This window comes from Zootoca vivipara, chromosome 4, assembly GCF_963506605.1.
Source record: "Zootoca vivipara chromosome 4, rZooViv1.1, whole genome shotgun sequence".
Taxonomy (NCBI): domain Eukaryota; kingdom Metazoa; phylum Chordata; class Lepidosauria; order Squamata; family Lacertidae; genus Zootoca; species Zootoca vivipara.
Window position 1 is genome coordinate 98439121 of NC_083279.1, and position 19270 is coordinate 98458390.

Sequence of the window (19270 nt, forward strand, 5' to 3'; positions counted from 1 at the left end):
CCCAAATGAGATGCTTTTGAGGGGTGGCCTGGGTCTAGGTTGGCCTAGGCCCGGGGGGGCGGGGAATCTTCTGCCTGCCTCCGCTGCCAGAGGCAGTAAAGGCTTCTGAATGCCAGTGGCTAGGGATTTCAAATAAGGAGACAGTCTCAGGTCTCGTTTCCCGGTTTCCCATAATGGGCGTCTGGCTAGCCACCGAAAGGACAAGATGCTGGGATGTTGGGGGGGGGGGGAGTTTGGCTTCCCAGCTGTTGTTTAGCCGTGGTTCCTGCATTGCACGGGGTTGGACTAGAGGACCTTTGGGGGTCCCTCCCAATGCTACAGTTCTACGATTCTGCGAGGTTCCACACACTGATCTGTGGCATCTTTTCCCCCCCCTCCCTCAGGAGATCCTCAGCTACATCAATCGCAAGGAGTTTGAGCCGCTCCTCAGGGTGGACCAGCTCAACCTGGAGAAGGAGAAGCACAAGATCTTCCTGCGATTTAGTGAGCAACTGATCTCTCTCCCCTCAGCCCCCGTCCTGCGCACCCTCTCCTCTCTTTCTCCAACTATAGAAGCTGTGTGTTGCAGCCGCTGTTCTCCAACTCAGCTTTGGGTGATGAGCTAAGGGTCCCAGATTGTTTGAAATAACCCCCCTTTAAAGGAAGGTTGGGTGGCTCACTTGCTGGCTAGCATCCGTAATAGTAGAAGGCACAGCCTGTGGAACTCCTTGCCACAGGGTGGGTGGAGAGGGAGCCGAAGCATGGTGTCACCTCTTGAGATAAAAGGGCTATGTTATTAACAGTGAATAACACTCATTATCTAAATAGCTTTTCTAACATTTTCGATATACATTATCTCAGTAACTTTTGCAGCTGCCCTGCCAAGTAAGCCGGCCACATTCTCCTCCTGCCAGCGGAAGTGAAGGGCGAGGAGGTTCAGGCTTGAGCTGAGCTTTGAACCTGCAACTTCATGCCTCGCCATTACTAATTTAGAAAATTCTAATTGCAGCGTCGGGTGGAAGTTTAGAATCATGTAACAACCATAATGCAATGTAGTCACTCACAGGAAAATAAATGCAACAGAAAACAGCAGCAGCAGAATCTCTGCATTCATATGTCACAATAAACTATGGACAATTGTGACTTGAAAAAAAACTGGCCTTTCGCTTTCTCCTCTTCTGCTTTGGCATCAAGGAGAATGGAAGGTTTTGCTTTCTAATAAACGTAGCTTAGTATCATGTCTGAACACGATGTGGTGAATGCCAGCCTTGGTTTGTTGAAGCAAGCCAGCTTCACAAACCACGGTATGGAGCCGGTTTGTCGTGGTTGAGGCTAGCCACGGTTTGCTGGGCTTCTGCAACAGCCGGTCTCTGGTTTGTCTCCCGCTTTCCCCAGGCGAGGAGGAGATCACCTTCCCCCCCACGTACCGCTACGAGAGGGGCTCCCGGGACACCTACGTCTGGCATAAACAGAAGCCCACTGGGGTAGGTGCTGCCGGCCCGAGAGTGGAAGGGCAAAGTTGGGGTTGGTCGCAAATGGGAAAGGGGGGGTGGGCAGAAATGCTCGGTTACTGTGTTGGGGGGAGGCAGAGTTCAGCTTGCAGCCTGTCCCTGGGAACCTAGGAAGCTGCCTCATACTGAGCCAGACCCTTGGCCCACCCAGCTCCATATTGCCAGCACTGACTGGCAGCAGCGGCTCTCTGGGGTTTTTCCTCTGGTATCTCTCCCAGCCCTACTCTGGGAATGAACCCCGGGATGTTCTGCTTAAGTGCAGATTGTTTAGTCAGAGAAGCGCCGAAAGCAAAGAACGGATGGTGGGGCTTTCTGCGTTTGAGATTTTCCTTAAAAAAACAACAACCCCAATCCTTGTTCCCAGGTGCGGACAAACGTTCCCTCCTGGTGCGACCGCATCCTCTGGAAGTCCTATCCAGAAACCCACATCAACAGCAACTCTTATGGTGAGTTCTGGGCAGTCGGAGGCTGCCATGCTTCTGAAAACCAACTGCTGGAAACCACAGGAGGGGAGAGATGCTCCGGGGCTCGGATCCTGGTTCCCCATTGGGGGCATCTGGTCGGCCCCTGTGAGAACAGGACGCTGGACAAGATGGGCCATTGGCCTGATCTGGCAGAGTTCTCCTGAAGCTCTTATCCTTCTTTGTCAGGATGCACGGACGACATTGTGAGCAGCGACCATTCCCCTGTCTTTGCGGCGTTTGAAGTTGGGGTCACGTCCCAGTTTGTTTCCAAGAAAGGTACTGGGGAATGGCGAGTGCGTGCGCTTGAACGGAGAGGGGTTGAGACGGCACAGGTATAGAGCTGTAGAATTGCAGAGTTGGAAGAAACCACCAAGGGTCTGCTAGTTTTCCCAACCACTCTTGGCGGCTCCCAACAGAACACCAATAACAAAAATAAAAAAGCGACCACATCAAACATTAAAATCTTCCCTAAACAGGGCTGCCTTCAGATGTCTTCTAAAAGTCAGATAGTTGTTTATCTCCTTGACATCTCATGGGAGGGCGCCACCACCAAGAAGGCCCTCTGCCTGGTTCCCTGTAACCTCACTTCTCGCAGGGAGGGAACTGCCAGAAGGCCCTCGGAGCTGGACCTCCGTATCCGGGCTGAAGGATGGGGGTGGAGATGCTCCTTGAGGTATACTGAAGAGGTCCCAGGCAGGTGGCCCTCGGACCTCTTGTATCAAGTCCCCATTTCCCACTGGTCCTTGGTGGTTTGGCCTCCCGAGGAAGGGGACCTGTCCAGGGTCTCCCCCTCATATGCATCCCACCCTCCCCCTCTCCCCCCACCCTCCAGGTCTCTCTAAATCTTCAGACCAGGCCTACATTGAGTTCGAGAGCGTCGAGGCGATTGTGAAGACGGCCAGCAGGACCAAATTCTTCATAGAGTTCTACTCTGCCTGCCTAGAAGGTCTGTGTGGGCAGGTGGGTGGGTGTGTTTGGGGTGTGTTTGTGGAAATAGCCACCCTGGCTGGGGCTGACCCTTAACTAATAGTACCACTGTATTCTGCTCTGGTCAGACCTCACCTGGAGTACTGTGTCCAGTTCTAGCTGGGGCTGACCCTTAAGTAATAGTACCACACTGTATTCTGCTCTAGTCAGACCTCACCTGGAGTACTGTGTCCAGTTCTGGGCACCACAGTTCAGGAAGGATACAGACAAGCTAGAACGTGTCCAGAGGAGGGCAACCAAAATGGTCAAAGGCCTGGAAACAATGCCTTATGAGGAACAGCTTAGGGAGCTGGGTATGTTTAGCCTGGAGAAGAGAAGGTTAAGGGGTGATATGATAGCCATGTTCAAATATATTAAAGGATGTCATATGGAGGAGGGAGAAATATTCTTTTCTGCTGCTCCAGAGAAGCGGACACAGAGCAATGGATTCAAACTTCAAGAAAGAAGATTCCACCTAAACATTAGGAAGAACTTCCTGACAGTAAGAGCTGTTCGGCAGTGGAATTTGCTGCCAAGGAGTGTGGTGGAGTCTCCTTCTTTGGAGGTCTTTAAGCGGAGGCTTGACAGGCATATGTCAGGAATGCCTTGATGGCGTTTCCTGCTTGGCAGGGGGTTGGACTGGATGGCCCTTGTGGTCTCTTCCAACTCTACGATTCTATGAACTTCCACCCCCCCCTCCCCCAGAATTCAAGAAGAGCTTTGAGAACGATTCGCAGAGCAGCGACAACATCAACTTCTTGAAAGTGCAGTGGTCGTCCCGGCAGTTGCCGACGGTGAGGCTGTTCTTCCTCCTCTTTCCCCCATGCCCTCCTGCCGGCGTCTGACAGTTTGAGGGTGCAGAAGGTCCCTGAGCTGCAAGAGGCAGAGAGGGGCCCCAGGGACCTATTGGAACGGTGGGCGGGGGGGGGGGGAAGAGAGGAGCCTCTCCTGAGAGGTGCGCTCCATCTGGTCACCGGTATTGTGCCAGTACTGCGGGCGCCTACCTGAAGTTCGTTGGAGGCGCATTCCAAGGGGCAGGTGCCACCACGCTAAAGGCCCTGCTGTTAGTGGAGTTAAGACACCCCTGTGGAGCGAACGGAGCCACTATGAGTGTCTCCCCAAGATTCAAAGGGGCACACAAAGTAAACTTGCTCCAAACAGTCGGTGTGCTGTTCCAGCATATCTTTCCTCTCTCTCTCTGTTGCATCGCATAGGTTTGCGTTCATCAAAGCGAGGTTTAATGTTTCCCCCTCAAATGTTTTGAGTCACAGATTTTCCAAAGGCCATGTCTCTGCTTTTTGTGGTTGCGACAACAGATCGAGAGAATCTCTCCAACATATAATGTTCAACTGCCCCTTGTACAGTGTGGCCCGGGCAGATATACTGAACTCAATAATTCAGGAAATTGCTGATAAACCAATAGAGTCTCACCTTGCACTCGTTTTGCAAGATAATGACTCAAACAGAACTCTGCAGGTGGCAAGGTTCCTAACCTCAGTTCTCTCCTACAAGAGACGAACCGGAATGCTGCATGACTATTGAAACCTTTTAATATATTATTTTATCCTATTATTTCTCGGTAATTTTTATACATGTATCAAAAATAAGACACCATCTTATATTTATTTTTCCTCAAAAAAAACACAGGGTGGCTTATTTTCAGGGTATGGCTTATTTTCGGAGTATGGCATATTTTTGGGGTATGGCTTATTTTCGTAGAAACACGGTATATGCATTCGCCTGCGCTCACCCTAAATGTTTGGGGTGTAATTTGTATAGAGATATCGTGTTTGTGTTTTTGAAATGCAGTTTTTGTCTTTTGTGTTTGATGTATTTCGCTTGTGTGGGCTTTTAGCCGCAATAAAGAATCTATCTATCTATCTATCTGTCTATCTATCTGTCTATCAGTCGGTGTGCTGACGCTCCCGTTGGCCTCGAGTCATCTCTTTTCGTTCTTCCGCCTGCAGCTCAAACCCATCCTCTCCGACATTGAATACCTCCAAGACCAGCACATCCTCTTGACGGTCAAATCTCTGGATGGCTACGAGTCCTATGGTAAGGAGCTGGGAAGTTCCTGGAGGTGGGGGGAACCAGGTGCGTGTCAGAGCCAGGCACGCTGGACCTAGAACCGGAGGTTCTTCTGTGCATGGCAGTCTTGACAGGAAGGCTGGACTTCAGAGTGTAGCTCTGCAGGACCGCAGTCGCTGTCTTGCTATCCGCTTGCAGATAGAATCACTTCTCCGGTTTCAAGACTCATAGAATCATAATCATAATAATTTATAATATTAATTTATTATTTATACCCCACCCATCTGGCTGGGTTTCCCCAGGCACTCTGGTTGGCTCCCATCATCATCAAGCGATAAAATGTCAGTCATTAAAAGCTTCCCTAAAGAGGGCTGCCTTCAGATGTCTTCTAAAAGTCAGATAGTTGTTTCTTTCCTTGACATCTGATGGGAGGGCGTTCCACAGGGCGGGCACCACCACCGAGAAGGCCCTCTGCCTGGTTCCCTCTAACCTCACTTCTCGCAGGGAGGGAACCGCCAGAAGGCCCTCAGAGCTGGACCTCAGTGTCCAGGCTGAACGATGGAGGTGGAGACGCTCCTTCAGGTATACTGGACTGAGGCCATTTAGGGCTTTCAAGGTCAGCACCAACACTTTGAATTGTGCTCGGAAACCTACTGGGAGCCAATGAAGGTCTTTCATGGAATTGCAGAGCTGGAAAGAGCCCAAGGGGTCCTCTAGTCAAGTAGAGTTTCAGTGTCAGGGATGTTTTAGCTGGGATTCTTGCATTACAGGGGGTTGGACTAGATGGCCCTTGGGGGACCCTTCCAGCTCCTCACCTATGATTCTAAACCCCTGCAATGCAAGAATCACAGCCAAAGAGTCCCCAGCAGATGGTCATCCGACCTTCTTTGAAATCGTCCAAGGAAGGAGAGTCCACCAACTCTGAGGGAGTCTGTTCCCTTGTCAAACAACTCTTAGTGTCAAAAGAGTTTTCCTGGTCTTTAGTCGGAATCTCCTTTCCTGTAACTTGAAGCCATGTCTTCGAGTCCTGCCCTCCAGAGCAGGAGAAAACAATAGGAGTATAGCATCTAGATCTAGGGAAGTAATAGTACCTCTGTATTCTGCTCTGGTCAGACCTCACCTGGAGTCCCGTGTCCAGTTCTGGGCACCACAGTTCAAGAAGGAGACTGACAAGCTGGAACGTATCCAGAAGAGGGCAACCAAAATGGTCAAAGGCCTGGAAACGATGCCTTATGAGGAACGGCTTAGGGAGCTGGGTATGTTTAGCCTGGAGAAGAGAAGGTTAAGGGGTGATATGATAGCCATGTTCAAATATACAAAAGGATGTCATATAGAGGAGGGAGAAAGGTTGTTTTCTGCTGCTCCAGAGAAGCGGACATGGAGCAATGGATTCAAACTTCAAGAAAGAAGATTCCACCTAAACATTAGGAAGAACTTCCTGACAGTAAGAGCTGTTCGGCAGTGGAATTTGCTACCAAGGAGTGTGGTGGAGTCTCCTTCTTTGGAGGTCTTTAAGCAGAGGCTTGACAGCCATCTGTCAGGAATGCTTTGATGGTGTTTCCTGCTTGGCAGGGGGTTGGACTGGATGGCCCTTGTGGTCTCTTCCAACTCTGATTCTATGATTCTAAGCCTGTTCCCTCTGCCCTTGAGATATTTGAAGATGGCTCTCACATCTCCTCTCAGTCTCCTGTTCTTCAGGCTATACATCCCCAACTCCCACAACCCTCATTGATTGATTGATTTCTGTACCACTGAATGTATTTAAAATATCTCTGAGCGGTGTACAAAAACCGAAGCGACAACAGACCACTCGAGCAAAACATTACGCAAACACACAGCTGCATTTAAAAACGTGGCGTTCGTGCAAAGTTGCTAAGATAATATATAAATCAACGTCAGTTCGGTTTTCTTACGACGCAAAGGGATTCTCACGCAGGATCCGAACAAATTCTCAGCTCACCTGCAAAAGCCCAACCTTCATTGGGCTGATTGACTAAGAGGCCTTAAATCAGGGGACAGCCCTAGTGACACAGCCCTAGCAACAGAGGGCGCCGAAGCGAGAGTTTAAACCAGGCACCAAACTCAGCCCTCCAGTTGTTTTGGAACTACAATTCCCATCATCCCTGACCACTGGGCCTGTTAGCTAGGGATGATGGGAGTTGTAGTCCCAAAACAGCTGGAGTTTGGGGATGCCTGGTTTAAACTTCACAACAACCCTGAGCGGCAGGCCAGGCGGATGGCCGTTGCAGTCCGAGGCAGCCGGAGGGCACCAGGTGGGGGGGGGGCAATGCTGCTTCCGCCACGGCAATTGGGCTGGGCTTCTCTCGCCCCTCGCCCTGACCCACCCTGACTCTCCTTCCCCACCACAGGCGAGTGTGTCATTGCCCTTAAGTCCATGATCGGCAGTACTGCCCAGCAGTTCCTCACCTACCTGTCCCACCGTGGCGAGGAGACGGGCAACATCCGTGGCTCCATGAAGGTGCGGGTCCCAGCGGAGCGGATGGGGACCCGCGAGAGGCTCTACGGTGAGGAGGAGGAGGAGAGGGAGGGGGTGGGGTGTCAGCTCTCCACAGTGTGCCCGGCTAAGGTGGGTTTTTATTTTCTGGGTTTTTCTATGCTGCAAAGCACCTTGGGACCTTCTGCTGAAGACGATGCTGATCATAACAGCAATTTATTCTTATTCATTCCATCTAAATCAGGCTGGCAAAATAAAATAAGAGGGTACGCTGAACTGGCCAGACTATCAGCAAGGCTACGAGACATTAACTGATGAAAAATTTATCAGAGTGGGACGTATACAGAGTCTATAATAGAACATTGTCAAAATATTAATCTGTTGGCAGGTTTTGATTGAACTTCAGTGTGCAAATAGGATATTATAAAATAAATTTCATAGCAAGTTAAATAACATGGAGAAAAGGTAGTTAAGAGCGCGTATTTAAGGAATTTAATTCGGGAACACAACAGGGAGATTGGAGGTCATGTTCAATTTAATTACAAATTGATGTACAAAGCAAGTATCAGTTAAGGAAAGAATGGTTGTTTATTTTTGTTCTTCTATTTTGTTTTCAACATCCATTGAACCTTTCTGTTATAAAGCTTTTAACCAATACAGAAAAATAAGAAGACGATGCTGATAATAACAGTAATTTATTATTATTTATTGCCTCTGTATCCCCTAAGGAGTGCCTGTGGGTTCACCCCCTTCCTCATTTAATCCCCTGCGACAACCCGGGGGGGGGGTAGGCCAGGCTGAGAGGCAGAGACTGGCGCCCGAGGTCACCCACTGAGCCCTCTCCCAGGTCCCAGTCCAGAACTCTAACCACTACGCAACACTACTGGTGATGAGGGTGAAACGCGGTAGATGATGACGAATGTAATGTTGTTCTGCTGGGTGGGTCAACCTCTAAAGCAGAGGGGAGGGGGGGATCTCCAAGCGGCAGGCCAATCTTGGCCCCACTAGCAAGGATGCCCCCCACCCCCGGGAAACGAGAGGGCTTTAAAAGAAGATGGGAAAAATTCAAGGAAGGAGAGAGCTATTAGCCAAGATGCCTCTGCAGCGATGCTTTTGAATAGCAGTTTCTAGAAAACTCGGCAGAGGAGAGTTGCTCTTGGGTTCGAATCCTGCTTGCAGGTTTCCAACCGTCCTCTGGTTTGCCGCTGTGAGAACAGGATGCTGAACTGAGCTGGGCCACTGGCCTGGTCCAGCAGGCTCTTTTGAACGTTCTTCAATTTCATCTGCCCTGTGCAAATCCCAGTTTCATTCCGATTTGGAGCAATGTAGTTTGTGCAAGCGGCCTTGATCTACTTGTGCAAGGCGGGGAGGTCCAGCCCAGGGTGGGATCCGCACTCAGAGCCTGTTCCCCTTCCACAGAATGGATCAGCATCGATAAGGACGAGACGGGAGCCGCCAAAGGGAAACTTCAGCCAGTAGCAACACGGACCAACGTCGACTACACCAAGTAAGACTCTGGGAGCAGGGCCGCCTTGAAGCAATCTGGAGGAACGGCAATGACTAGGCAGGATCAAAGCGAAACCTCTCTCCTTTCTAACAGCAAAACCTGATGGCCTGCCTCCATTTCTTCCTAGTTTCCTTGATTTGCACCCACATTTATTTGTTTATTGCATTTACATTTCACCTTTTCCTGCCCCCTCCTTCTCTAAACCCCACAACAATCCTGCGAGGCAGGCTAGGCTGAGAGGCAGTAACTGGCCCAGTGAGCTCCATGGCCAGGTGGGGGATTTGAACCCGGGATTCTCAGGTCCTAGTCCGACACTCTAACCCCTGCGCCACACTGCCACATTTTTAAGAGGCTTGGATGCCCAGCTTTCAAAGGGTGTCGTTGCATGCAATTGCCATTTTAAGTAAACCACTTGGAGATATTTTCTGATAGGTATCCAGTCTTGCTGAACAAAATAAAATAAAATAAAAGCCGGTGTTGACCAGCTTTTTGCTGTTTCGCTCAGGCCCTGCGTGTGGGCCTCCCACGGGGGCCCCTGCTTGGCCCCCGTGGCCCTTTAGTCTGATCTAGCAGCTAGAAATTCTCACGTTCTTCACGTTCCTCGGGAGTGTGGTAAGGAAAGAGATTCAGGCAGCCTCCTGCAGCCTCCTGGGCCTAAAGGCCTCGTTGTTGCACCGGTGTGGTGTAGTGGTTAAGAGCGGTGGACTCGTAATCTGGGGAACCGGGTTCGCGTCTCCACTCCTCCACATGCAGCTGCTGGGTGACTTTGGGCTAGTCACACTTCTCTGAAGTCTCTCAGCCTCACGCACCTCACAGAGTGTTTGTTGTGGGGGAAGGAAGGGAAAGGAGAATGTTAGCTGCTTTGAGACTCCTTAGGGTAGTGATAAAGCGGGATATCAAATCCAAATTCTTCTTCCTCTTCTTCTTCTTCTTCTTCTTCTTCTTCTTCTTCTTCTTCTTCTTCTTCTTCTTCTTCTTCTTCTTCTCCTCCTCCTCCTCCTCCTCCTCCTCCTCCTCCTCCTCCTCCTCCTCCTCCTCCTCCTCAAAACTTTCCCATCTGCTAGATCTGTGGGGCGCAAACATTCCCCTGGGGATGCCCCGGCGATGGCCGCCTGCTCTGTTGGGAAGGTCTTAGATGATCTGGAGAAGCCCGGCACCCAGACAGCTAGCCGACCGCCGGCTCCCCATCGTGGCACCTCCAGAGACGAGGCGTCTCAGGGCAGGTGAGTGACCAGCAAATGGAACGTAGAATCATAGCAAATGTTGGGTCTTCAGGAAAGGGGTGAACCCACCCCGGCAAGGGAAGCGAATTAAGTCACCGGCAGTGTGCCAAATTCGCACCTGGTCCTCAGCAGCTAATGTGGCTACCTGCCCATTATTATCACGGTTGGGGACGTGAGTGGCGCTGTGGTCTAAACCTCTGAGCCGCTTGGGCTTGCTGATCAGAAGGTCGGTGGTTTGAATCCCCGCAACGGAGTGAGCTCCCGTTGCTCTGTCCCAGCTCCTGCCAACATAGCAGTTTGAAAGCACACCAGTGCAAGTAGATAAATAGGTACCGCTGCGGCGGGAAGGTAAACGGCGTTTCCGTGCGCTGCTCTGGTTTCCATCACTGTGTTCTGTTGCGCCAGAAGCTGTTTAGTCATGCTGGCCGTATGACCTGGAAAGCTGTATGTGGACAAATGCCGGCTGCTTCGCCCTGAAGCGAGATGAACGCTGTGGGAATGTTGTGGGTAACAGGAGAGGATATATTGATTAATTGTTATTGTTAACTTCTATTATTCCTGGTCAGACCCATTTGATTCCCTCCTTAAAAGAATAAAGACACAACAGTCTTGTTCATAAGTAACAACAAGAAGTTTACTCATGATCAGGCCACAGTGTGATCCCTGAAGGCAGACTTTAGGCTTAAAGTTACAAACATGTACAAACAGGTTTACCCCATATGGGAGATAACGCAGGGGCTGCTAGCTGAGAGTGCAGTCCAGGTGAAGCAGGAAGCAGGCAGGACAAAAAAGAAGGGAGGGGGCTACGTGACTTGGCCTTTTACCAGGTCTAGAAAGGTCACGCCCACCTACTGGTCACATGCAAAGGAAGGATGCTCTAGCCAGGTGTAACAGGAAGTTCAAACTGGCTGGACCAACATCCCCTGCATGTCCACTCTAGGCATACAGGGAATGTTGTACTTGACTGCTCCAGTGGATTATATCCCACAAACGTCGCACCCCATAGTCGCCTTTGACTGGACTTAACCGTCCAGGGGTCCTTTACCTTTTACCTTTTATTGTCACGGTGCAAAGTGATTGCTATGGTCCAAGGAGACTCCTGCATTGCAGGGGGTTGGACGAAACAAACCGTAGGATCCCTCCCACTCTGCAGTTCTACGTTTTATGTGATACAACCAAAATTATTGGATGAAAAAGCTGGTTCCTAAGTGTCCCTCCTGTTTTCTGCCCAGGCCCAGGCCGGATGCCCCCACGGACCCCGATGGGCCCCCCTTGAAGAACAGCTTCAACAACCCGGCCTACTACGTCCTGGAGGGGGTCCCGCACCAGCTGCTGGTCTCGGAGCTGCCCCCGGTGACGGCGGCCAAGCCCCCCGCCCCCAGGAACAAAGTCCAGATCACGTTGCCCATCCAGGCTGAGCACCGGCGGCCGCAGCAACCCCCCTGCCGGGCGGAAGAGAGCTCAGAGGAGGAGGAGCAAGGGGTCCTCAACCTGCCACCCCCCGACTTCCCACCACCCCCCTTGCCCAAGTTGGTGGAGTTCGACGCCTCCGGGGACCCCTTCTACACACCTGCGGGGACCCGGGTGGAAGAGCATGGGGCAAGCAAGGCCCGAGCGACCGTGGCCTTCAGCGAGCCCCTGGAGGCCAAGCCCCCCAAGGTGCACCCCAGGCCGGCTCCGTCCCTGGGGCCAGGGTTCCTGGTGGAGCCCCCCAATGCCCCCCAGGGGCCGGGGGGTCCCCTGGACGACCGCTCCTGCTCCGTCCTCCAGATGGCCAAGACCCTCAGCGAGGTGGACTATGCCGGTGGCAGCAACGGTGGCGCGCTGGGGAGGGAGCAGTCAGGGCGGCCCCCAGCGCACCCCCTGACCAAAGTGAGGCTGGATCTGCCCCACCACCGGTGCATGCTCCCCGACTACAGCCGCCCCATCGCCTTCCCGCCACGGTCCATTCGCGAGAGCATCGAGGAAGACCTGGCAGAAGAGGTACGCTCTGGGGGCGGGGAGGAGGGAAAGAAGGAGGGAGGCCCCCCTGCCAAATGGGGGTGTGTGCACTGTGCCCATTGGGGAATCAGCCCCCGTCTTCCCCAAAAAATCAAAATGAGTGGGAGAGGGGTGGAGTCCTTGGGAAATAGCGGTGCAACTTGCAGAATCCACTTTCTTCTTTAGAAACGGGGAGGGGAGGGCAAGCAGAAGTTCGACATGGGTCAGGAGAGGCAACTCTGGGGAGATCTGGGGGGTGGGGGTGGGGGTGTCAGCCTCTCTGGCCAGCAAGGCCCAAATTGCCCCAGATGTTCTCCACCTCTGGACCCAAAGCAAAGTGGGGAAATCTCCAGGGTTGACAGGGTTTGAAGATCTCATGAAGATCAGTATTTGCCCGCACTGCATTTCTGCCCTGCCTTTCCACAAAGGCGCTTGCGATGCCGTAAAACCTCGTGCGCATCTCTCCTCCTCCTCCTCTTCTTCCTCTTCTCTTTTCCTCCCTTTTCTTTAAAAGCATTTCGATGCCACTTAATATATCAGAAATCTCCAAGGGGCGGTGTGCTGTCTAAAAACAAACCAAAGAACGTAATTAAAACTTGAAAACAAGAACACGCCCTGAAACCAAGTGTAGGCACCTGCCTGTCTCGAGAGACAAAGGAGTGCGCCTCCGGGGGTGAACTCAAACCACTGGAGAATCACAGCGCCTGCTGTGGCCGCAGAGACCGGAAACCTATAACTGCTGCCTCCTGTGTTGTTTTTGCTGCATTAGCAGGACCGGAGTGACCTCCCCAGGGTGTAAGTCTGGGCAGTGGGTCTGGAGGTGCTGGGCTGCCCAGACAACAAGACCTCCCTCTCAGCCTCCAATCACCTGCAGCCCTTGAGAAATTTGAAGATGGCTATCCTGTCTCCTCTTGTCTAAGCTAAACATACCCAGCTCCTTCAACCGTTCCTCACAGGGCTTGGCTTGCAGGCCCTCAATCCTCTAGGTCGCCCTCCTCTGCCCAACTTCCAGCTCGTCAATTTCCTTTGTCTGATGTGTCTGCCCCTCTGCCGCCCCTCAGACCCTTAGCCAGGACGGCCGCAGCAGCTCCAGGCAGAGCGAGTCCAGTGTGGGCGAGTGGCTGAGAGCGATCGGCATGGAGAAATACGAGGAAGGCTTGATCCACAACGGCTGGGACGACCTTGAGTTCCTCAGGTGAGTCTCCTCCAGGGAGCCAAAAGGATGAAGGACATGCCTCTCACCTCTTTACAGCCAGCCCAGGACTCCGTTGCTAAATCCTGGAAGGTGTCCATTCTCAAGAATTTCGAGCCATTGGCCTGATCCAGCAGCCTCGTCTTGTGTTTTTGTGTTCAAGGGTTTGGCAAACTGCCTTCGTTGAAGAGATCTCACATGAACTACATTTCTCCAGCTAGAAGTATCAATTCAAAGTGTTGGTGCTGACCTTGAAAGCCCTAAATGGCCTTGGCCCTGTATACCTCGAGGAGTGTCTCCAGCCCCATTGTCCAGCCCAGACACTGAGGTCCAGTTCCGAGGGCCTTCTGGCAGTTCCCTCCCTGCGAGAAGTGAGGATACAGGGCCTTCCCGGTAGTGGCACCCACCCTGTGGAACGCCCTCCCATCAGATGACAAGGAGATAGATAACTACCTGACTTTTAGAAGACATCTCATGGCAGCCCCGTTATCGGGAAGCTTTTCATGTGTATACCCTGTTGGAAGCTGCCCAGAGTGACTGGGACAACCCAGTCAGACGGGCAGGATGCAAAAATTGATTGATTGTTATTATTAGTATCCAAATGGCAGAGCTTGAATGACCGTTTTTTTTTTTTTGCCAAGCAGCATGATTTTATTCCTTACACAAATATTGAGGCATGTGGTCACTCAGCATCGTGGTTATAGTCTGAGCCGAGGGCCTGGGCAAGCCTTTGAGGGTGGATCGGGCCTTGGGAACGGACTGTAGGATTGGACTAAGGGCTTAAAGGCATCACTCCTCTGGGCAGAGATAGTACCTTGGTAGAAAGGGTAGTAACATTTGGTCAGGAGCGGAGAGAAATGAGGCCTGCGAGCTTGAAGTTGGCATCGAATGTGAGAAAACCCCTGGAGGGATATCAGAAGAGGAGGGGTCCCAGCCATGGGGGTGGGAGGGGGATTTCAGCAGGAGTGGCTGTGCTTTCTCAGCCTCTCACTTTAGGTGCTGCAGAGCGTTATTTTAGCCACCGGGGGGCACTCGTTCCCCACTCTGCACAGCATTCGTTCCCTACAGGTGAGCTTGGAGGAAATTCCTCCCAGCCCAAACTTGGACCATCTTTCTCAGTGGTTCTGAAACTGTTCCAGGCCCACTCCCCTCCATCGGTTCCATATTCTCATCCCCAGCTCCCCCTCCCCTACCGTACAAAAGGCATTATCCAGAACAGCAGTTGGCGCAGCCCACTAAAGGAAGATACCTGTAGTTGTTGTCATTTAGTCGTGTCCGACTCTTCGTGACCCCATGGACCAGAGCACGCCAGGCACTCCTGTCTTGCACTGTCTCCTGCAGTTTGGTCAGACTCATGTTGGTAGCTTCAAGAACACTGTCCAACCATCTCATCCTCTATCGTCCCCTTCTCCTTGTGCCCTCCATCTTTCCCAACATCAAGGTCTTTTCCAGGGAGTCTTCTCTTCTCATGAGGTGGCCAAAGTATTGGAGCCTCAGCTTCAGGATCTGTCCTTCCAGGGAGCACTCAGGGCTGATTTCCTTAAGAATGGAGAGGTTTGATCTTCTTGCAGTCCATGGGACTCTCAAGAGTCTCCTCCAGCACCATAATTCAAAAGCATCCATTCTTCGGCGATCAGCCTTCTTTATGGTCCAGCTCTCACTTCCATACATCACTACTGGGAAAACCATAGCTTTAACTATACGGACCTTTGTCAGCAAGGTGATGTCTCTGCTTTTTAAGATGCTGCCTAGGTTTGTCATTGCTTTTCTCCCAAGATAGCAAGGCAATAAAATTCAAAGTAGTAGCAATCATAGAATTGTGGAGTTGTGGCTCACAGTACAGTGGTACCTCGGTTTATGAACACAATTGGTTCCGGAAGTCTGTTCATAAACTGAAGCGTTCATAAACTGAAGCGAACTTTCCCATTGAAAGTAATGGAAAGTGAATTCATCCGTTCCAGATGGGTCCGCGGCGTTCGTAAACCGAAAATTCGTAAACCGAGGTGTTCATAAACCAAGGTTCCACTGTACAGGAATCCTTTGCCCAACGTGGGGCTCGAACCCATGGCCCTGAGATTTAAGAGTCTCATGCTCTGTCAGCTGAGCTGTCCTCTGTTTTGGTTGCACATTTATTCCATATTCAGTTGAAACTATTCAGTTTAATGGATTCAGCGAACTTGACCCAGTGGCGCTAGTTTTTCAAAGTCTGATAGCCATTTGCACCTGCTGCTCCCTTGCCCCCCCCCCCGGCATCCTCCCCCCAGGTAACCCCGTTGCCCACCCACTTGGGGGGAGCCGCTGATCTTGCTCAGTACTGACTACCAGACCCAGAGGCAGTCAGGGAACTCTCCAGGGTTTCATGCAGAATGCCTTTCCCAGGAGTTGAACCTGGAGCCATCAGCGTGCCGCTCATGTGCAGGCAGGAGCGCATGCCTGCAGCTGCATGGCGTGAAATGGCCCTCCTGGAGAGATGCAGCCTCCACTATTAAAATGCATTAGTTGCTTTTCCTTGCAGCAGGCAACTCACAGCAACTTTGCGAAACAAAAAAAGAAGCAAACCAACCAACCCGTGCATGCATTAAAGCCAAGAGAAAAATCAATAAATTAAAAGCCTACCCTGCTGCTTTAAAAGGTCATAGATCGCTAGCAGCCAAAGGCCTGATTGAAGAGGAAGAAGAATAAGAATAATGTATTACTTATACCCCGCCCATTTGGCTGCCCCCCCAGCCACTCTGGCCAGCTCCCAACAGCACATTAAAAACACGATAAAACATCAAACGTTAAAAACGTCCCCAAAGAGGGCTGCCTTCAGATGTCTTCTAAAAGTCAGATAGTTGTTTATTTCCTTGACATCTGATGGGAGGGTGTTCCACAGGGCGGGCGCCACTACCAAGAAGGCCCTCTGCCTGGTTCCCTGTAACCTCACTTCTCGCAGGGAGGGAACCGCCAGAAGGCCCTTGGAGCTGGACATCAGTGTCCGGGCAGAACGATGGGGGTGGAGACGCTCCTTCGGGTATACTGGACTGAGGCTGTTGAGGGCTTTCAAGATCAACACCAACACTTTGAATTGAGCTTGGAAGGTCCTAGCAGCCACTCCCAGTCACCAGTCTAGCTGTTACATTCTGGATTAATTGTAGTTTCTGGGTCACCTTCAAAGGTAGCCCTACATACAGCGCATTGCAGTAGTCCAAGCGGGAGATAACCAGAGCATGCACCACTCTGGCGAGACAGCACACAGGCAGGTAGGGTAGATAGCTGCCCTCGACTGCAGTTCACATTACAGTGGTACCTTGATTCTCAAACTTATTCCGTTCCAGAAGTCCATTCCAAAAGCAAAGCGAGTGTCCGTGGTCAGGTAGACTCTCAGCCTGTGTACCAGATGGAGCTGGTAGACAGCCGCCCTGGACATAGAATGTTTTTGCCTGGCGCCTGAAGATATGTAATGATGGTGCCAGGCAAGCCTTCCTGGGGAAAGCATTCCGCAAACGGAGCCACCACTGGATAGGCCCCGTTTCTCATGTTACCACCTCTGTCTGTTCCTTCCGTGGAGAAGGACCTCACAAGGGGATGATCGCAAGGTCCAGGCAGGTTTGTATGGGGAGAGGCTCCTGCCCAGAGGGGCCCTTGAGTCATGAACCAGGGGGTCCTCCGACCTTTCTGGGATCTTGGGGCGCAGTGGACACGGGTCTTCTATCCACCAAACCTCCTGGTCTCTGGGCCCTGAATCTCTTTCTCTGCTCCCTGCAGCGACATCACCGACGAGGACTTGGAAGAAGCTGGCATGATGGACCCCAAGCACAAGCGCCTCGTTCTCGAGAGCCTGAGGCTCAGGAAGTAGCAGGAATCTCCCTGCCACGCCCCCCCAGGACGCCCCTCCTTCCTTCCTTCCTTCCTTCCTTCCTTCCTTCCTTCCTTCCTTCCTTCCTTCCTTCCTTCCTTCCGTTTTGAGCCCCTTCTCTTTCTCGCCCACCCTGTCCACTCCTGCCACCTGTGAGATGTCGGGGCGGCTGGCAGAGCATCAAGGAGCAGGTCTCCCCTCCTCCAGCCCCCCCCCCGGAGGGGAGGGACGATGGCAGAGCCAGACGGACACCCCAAAGGTGTCCCCAAGACTTGGAGCCGACTGCGAGGTTGCTGAAGACCCAGTGCTGGCGCTTCCACGCCCCTCCTTGGCTCCTGCAAGGATCGGGACCCTCCCAGGCGGGAAACGGGGAAGCGCAAGTGGTCCAGGCTAAGCATTTCAGATCAGCACCCATAAACGCCCCTTCCCTCCTCTCTCCCCCCACCTCCACCCACAACCCCTTTCCAACTTTCCTCTCTGTGCTGCTGGTTAAATTATTCTTATTTATTACAGCGAAAGAAGGATCCTTGCTTTTTTTTGTTTTGTTTTTGTTTTGCTCTTCCTTTCAGAGAGCCACGTTTCCCCCCCCTCTCCTGCCCTCAATGTGCCTCTGGACCAGGCACCCCCAAACTGCGACCCTCCAAGTGTTTTGGCCCACAACTCCCATGATCCCTAGCTAACAGGACCAGTGTTCGGGGAAGATGGGAATTGTAGTCCAAAACATCTGGAGGGCCGAAGTTTGGGGGTGCCTGCTCTGGACCAACCCTGGTTTATTGGGCGGGAGTTCCTGAAATGAGCACCATTAACCCAGGCCCCTTTTACTGAGGCCAAGGGGCGGGGGGGTGGATGGGGGGGGGACAAATCTGCCGACTGTGTTGTGCTCTGCTGGGTGGGTCTTGGCTTTGTGTCTCTCTCTGACCCAGGAACTGCTCTCGGGGGGGGGGGGGGCTTTCAACCTGACTCTGGCCTCCTTGCTGTCTAGGCCCAGTTTTCTCTGGGGCAATGCAAACAGAGACCTCTCCTTGCCCCGGAATCCCTCCAGAAGCCTTGGGGAATTATTTTTGCCACCCAAGGGACGTTCCAGCCCCGGTTTGCTTCCGAGAGAGGATCTGCGCCACGCTCTTGTTGCATCGTTCCACTTGGAAAGGCGTCTCCTTCCCGTGAGCAGCCTGCCGTGGGGCGGTGGGGAGACCCTCCCTCTTCTTCCTCTCAAGCCTATTTCTTGCCTCCCGAGAAATATTATGCAACCTTCAGGGGCCCACCAGGCAGCCCAAGGTGTTGGCTCACATGCCTCTTGCTTTTCTAAGCGTTTAGCCTTAAACAGACGCCACCTGCAGCTCTTCGCACAGTGTGTGACAATCTGCAAAATAACCTCAGGTGGCCCCAAACGTGTGAGCAAGGCCAGAGCTGTAGCTGGGCGGCAACTAGCCAGGTTTTTTGCCCCAGATGAAGCCTCCAGAGGGTCAGCATTGAGGCCCCCAGCGCAGCGGGGTTTTTTTTTTTGCCAAACTGAGTCTTTGCCCCGGGTGAAATAAAAGCCTAGCTTTGCCCCTGGCAAGAAAGTCTGCCGGGCCAATCCTGCAGGGGTGCTTTGCAGAGATTGAGAAGCTCATTCAGACACAGGGGCCAGGTAAGCAAGCAGCACCCCAGAGCAGCCAATCAAGTGGAGCCAGCCAATGGGGGCGCACGGGATGCCTCCGCAAGGCGGGACGAATGCAGAACGGCTCACCTCTGCTGCTAGAGAGAGAGAGGGGTGGGGGCACTGGCTCTGCGAGATCAGTCGTTGTGGGGCAGGGTTTCTCAAACTTGGGTCCCCAGCTGGCCCTCGACTACAACTCCCGTCGTCCCTAGCTAGCAGGACCAGTGGTCATCGATGAGGGGAGTTGTAGCCCAAACACAGCTGGGGACCCAAGTCTGAGAAGCACTGCTCTGGGGTGTGGCTCATATGCTTCTCACCGCTACACGGTTTGTGTCTTGATCAGGTCAACAGGTCAGGGTTCCTGGCAGGGCCAGCGCTTCCATTAAGGCGAACTAGGCCACGGCCTAGGGCGCCAAAATGGAGGGGGCGCTGACCAGGCTGCCCGCTGGTGCTGCCTGGGGCTGCCTCAGGCCGCTATACGGAGGCGC

General features: G+C 52.4%; 1 protein-coding gene across 2 annotated transcripts in view; it reads left to right on the forward strand.

The window, feature by feature from the left end:
• The window catches only part of INPPL1 (inositol polyphosphate phosphatase like 1), a 75932-nt gene extending 56662 nt beyond the window's left edge, over positions 1-19270 (forward strand). For both annotated transcript variants that reach the window (XM_060273962.1, XM_060273963.1), the window contains exons 16-28: positions 384-483; positions 1375-1463; positions 1855-1936; positions 2141-2230; positions 2787-2900; positions 3626-3714; positions 4888-4975; positions 7318-7473; positions 8823-8910; positions 9975-10133; positions 11366-12116; positions 13175-13308; positions 17053-19270. In XM_060273962.1, the coding sequence (XP_060129945.1) occupies positions 384-483; positions 1375-1463; positions 1855-1936; positions 2141-2230; positions 2787-2900; positions 3626-3714; positions 4888-4975; positions 7318-7473; positions 8823-8910; positions 9975-10133; positions 11366-12116; positions 13175-13308; positions 17053-17143 (2031 nt within the window). In that variant the 3' untranslated portion in view covers positions 17144-19270. The remainder of the gene's footprint in view (positions 1-383; positions 484-1374; positions 1464-1854; positions 1937-2140; positions 2231-2786; positions 2901-3625; positions 3715-4887; positions 4976-7317; positions 7474-8822; positions 8911-9974; positions 10134-11365; positions 12117-13174; positions 13309-17052) is intronic.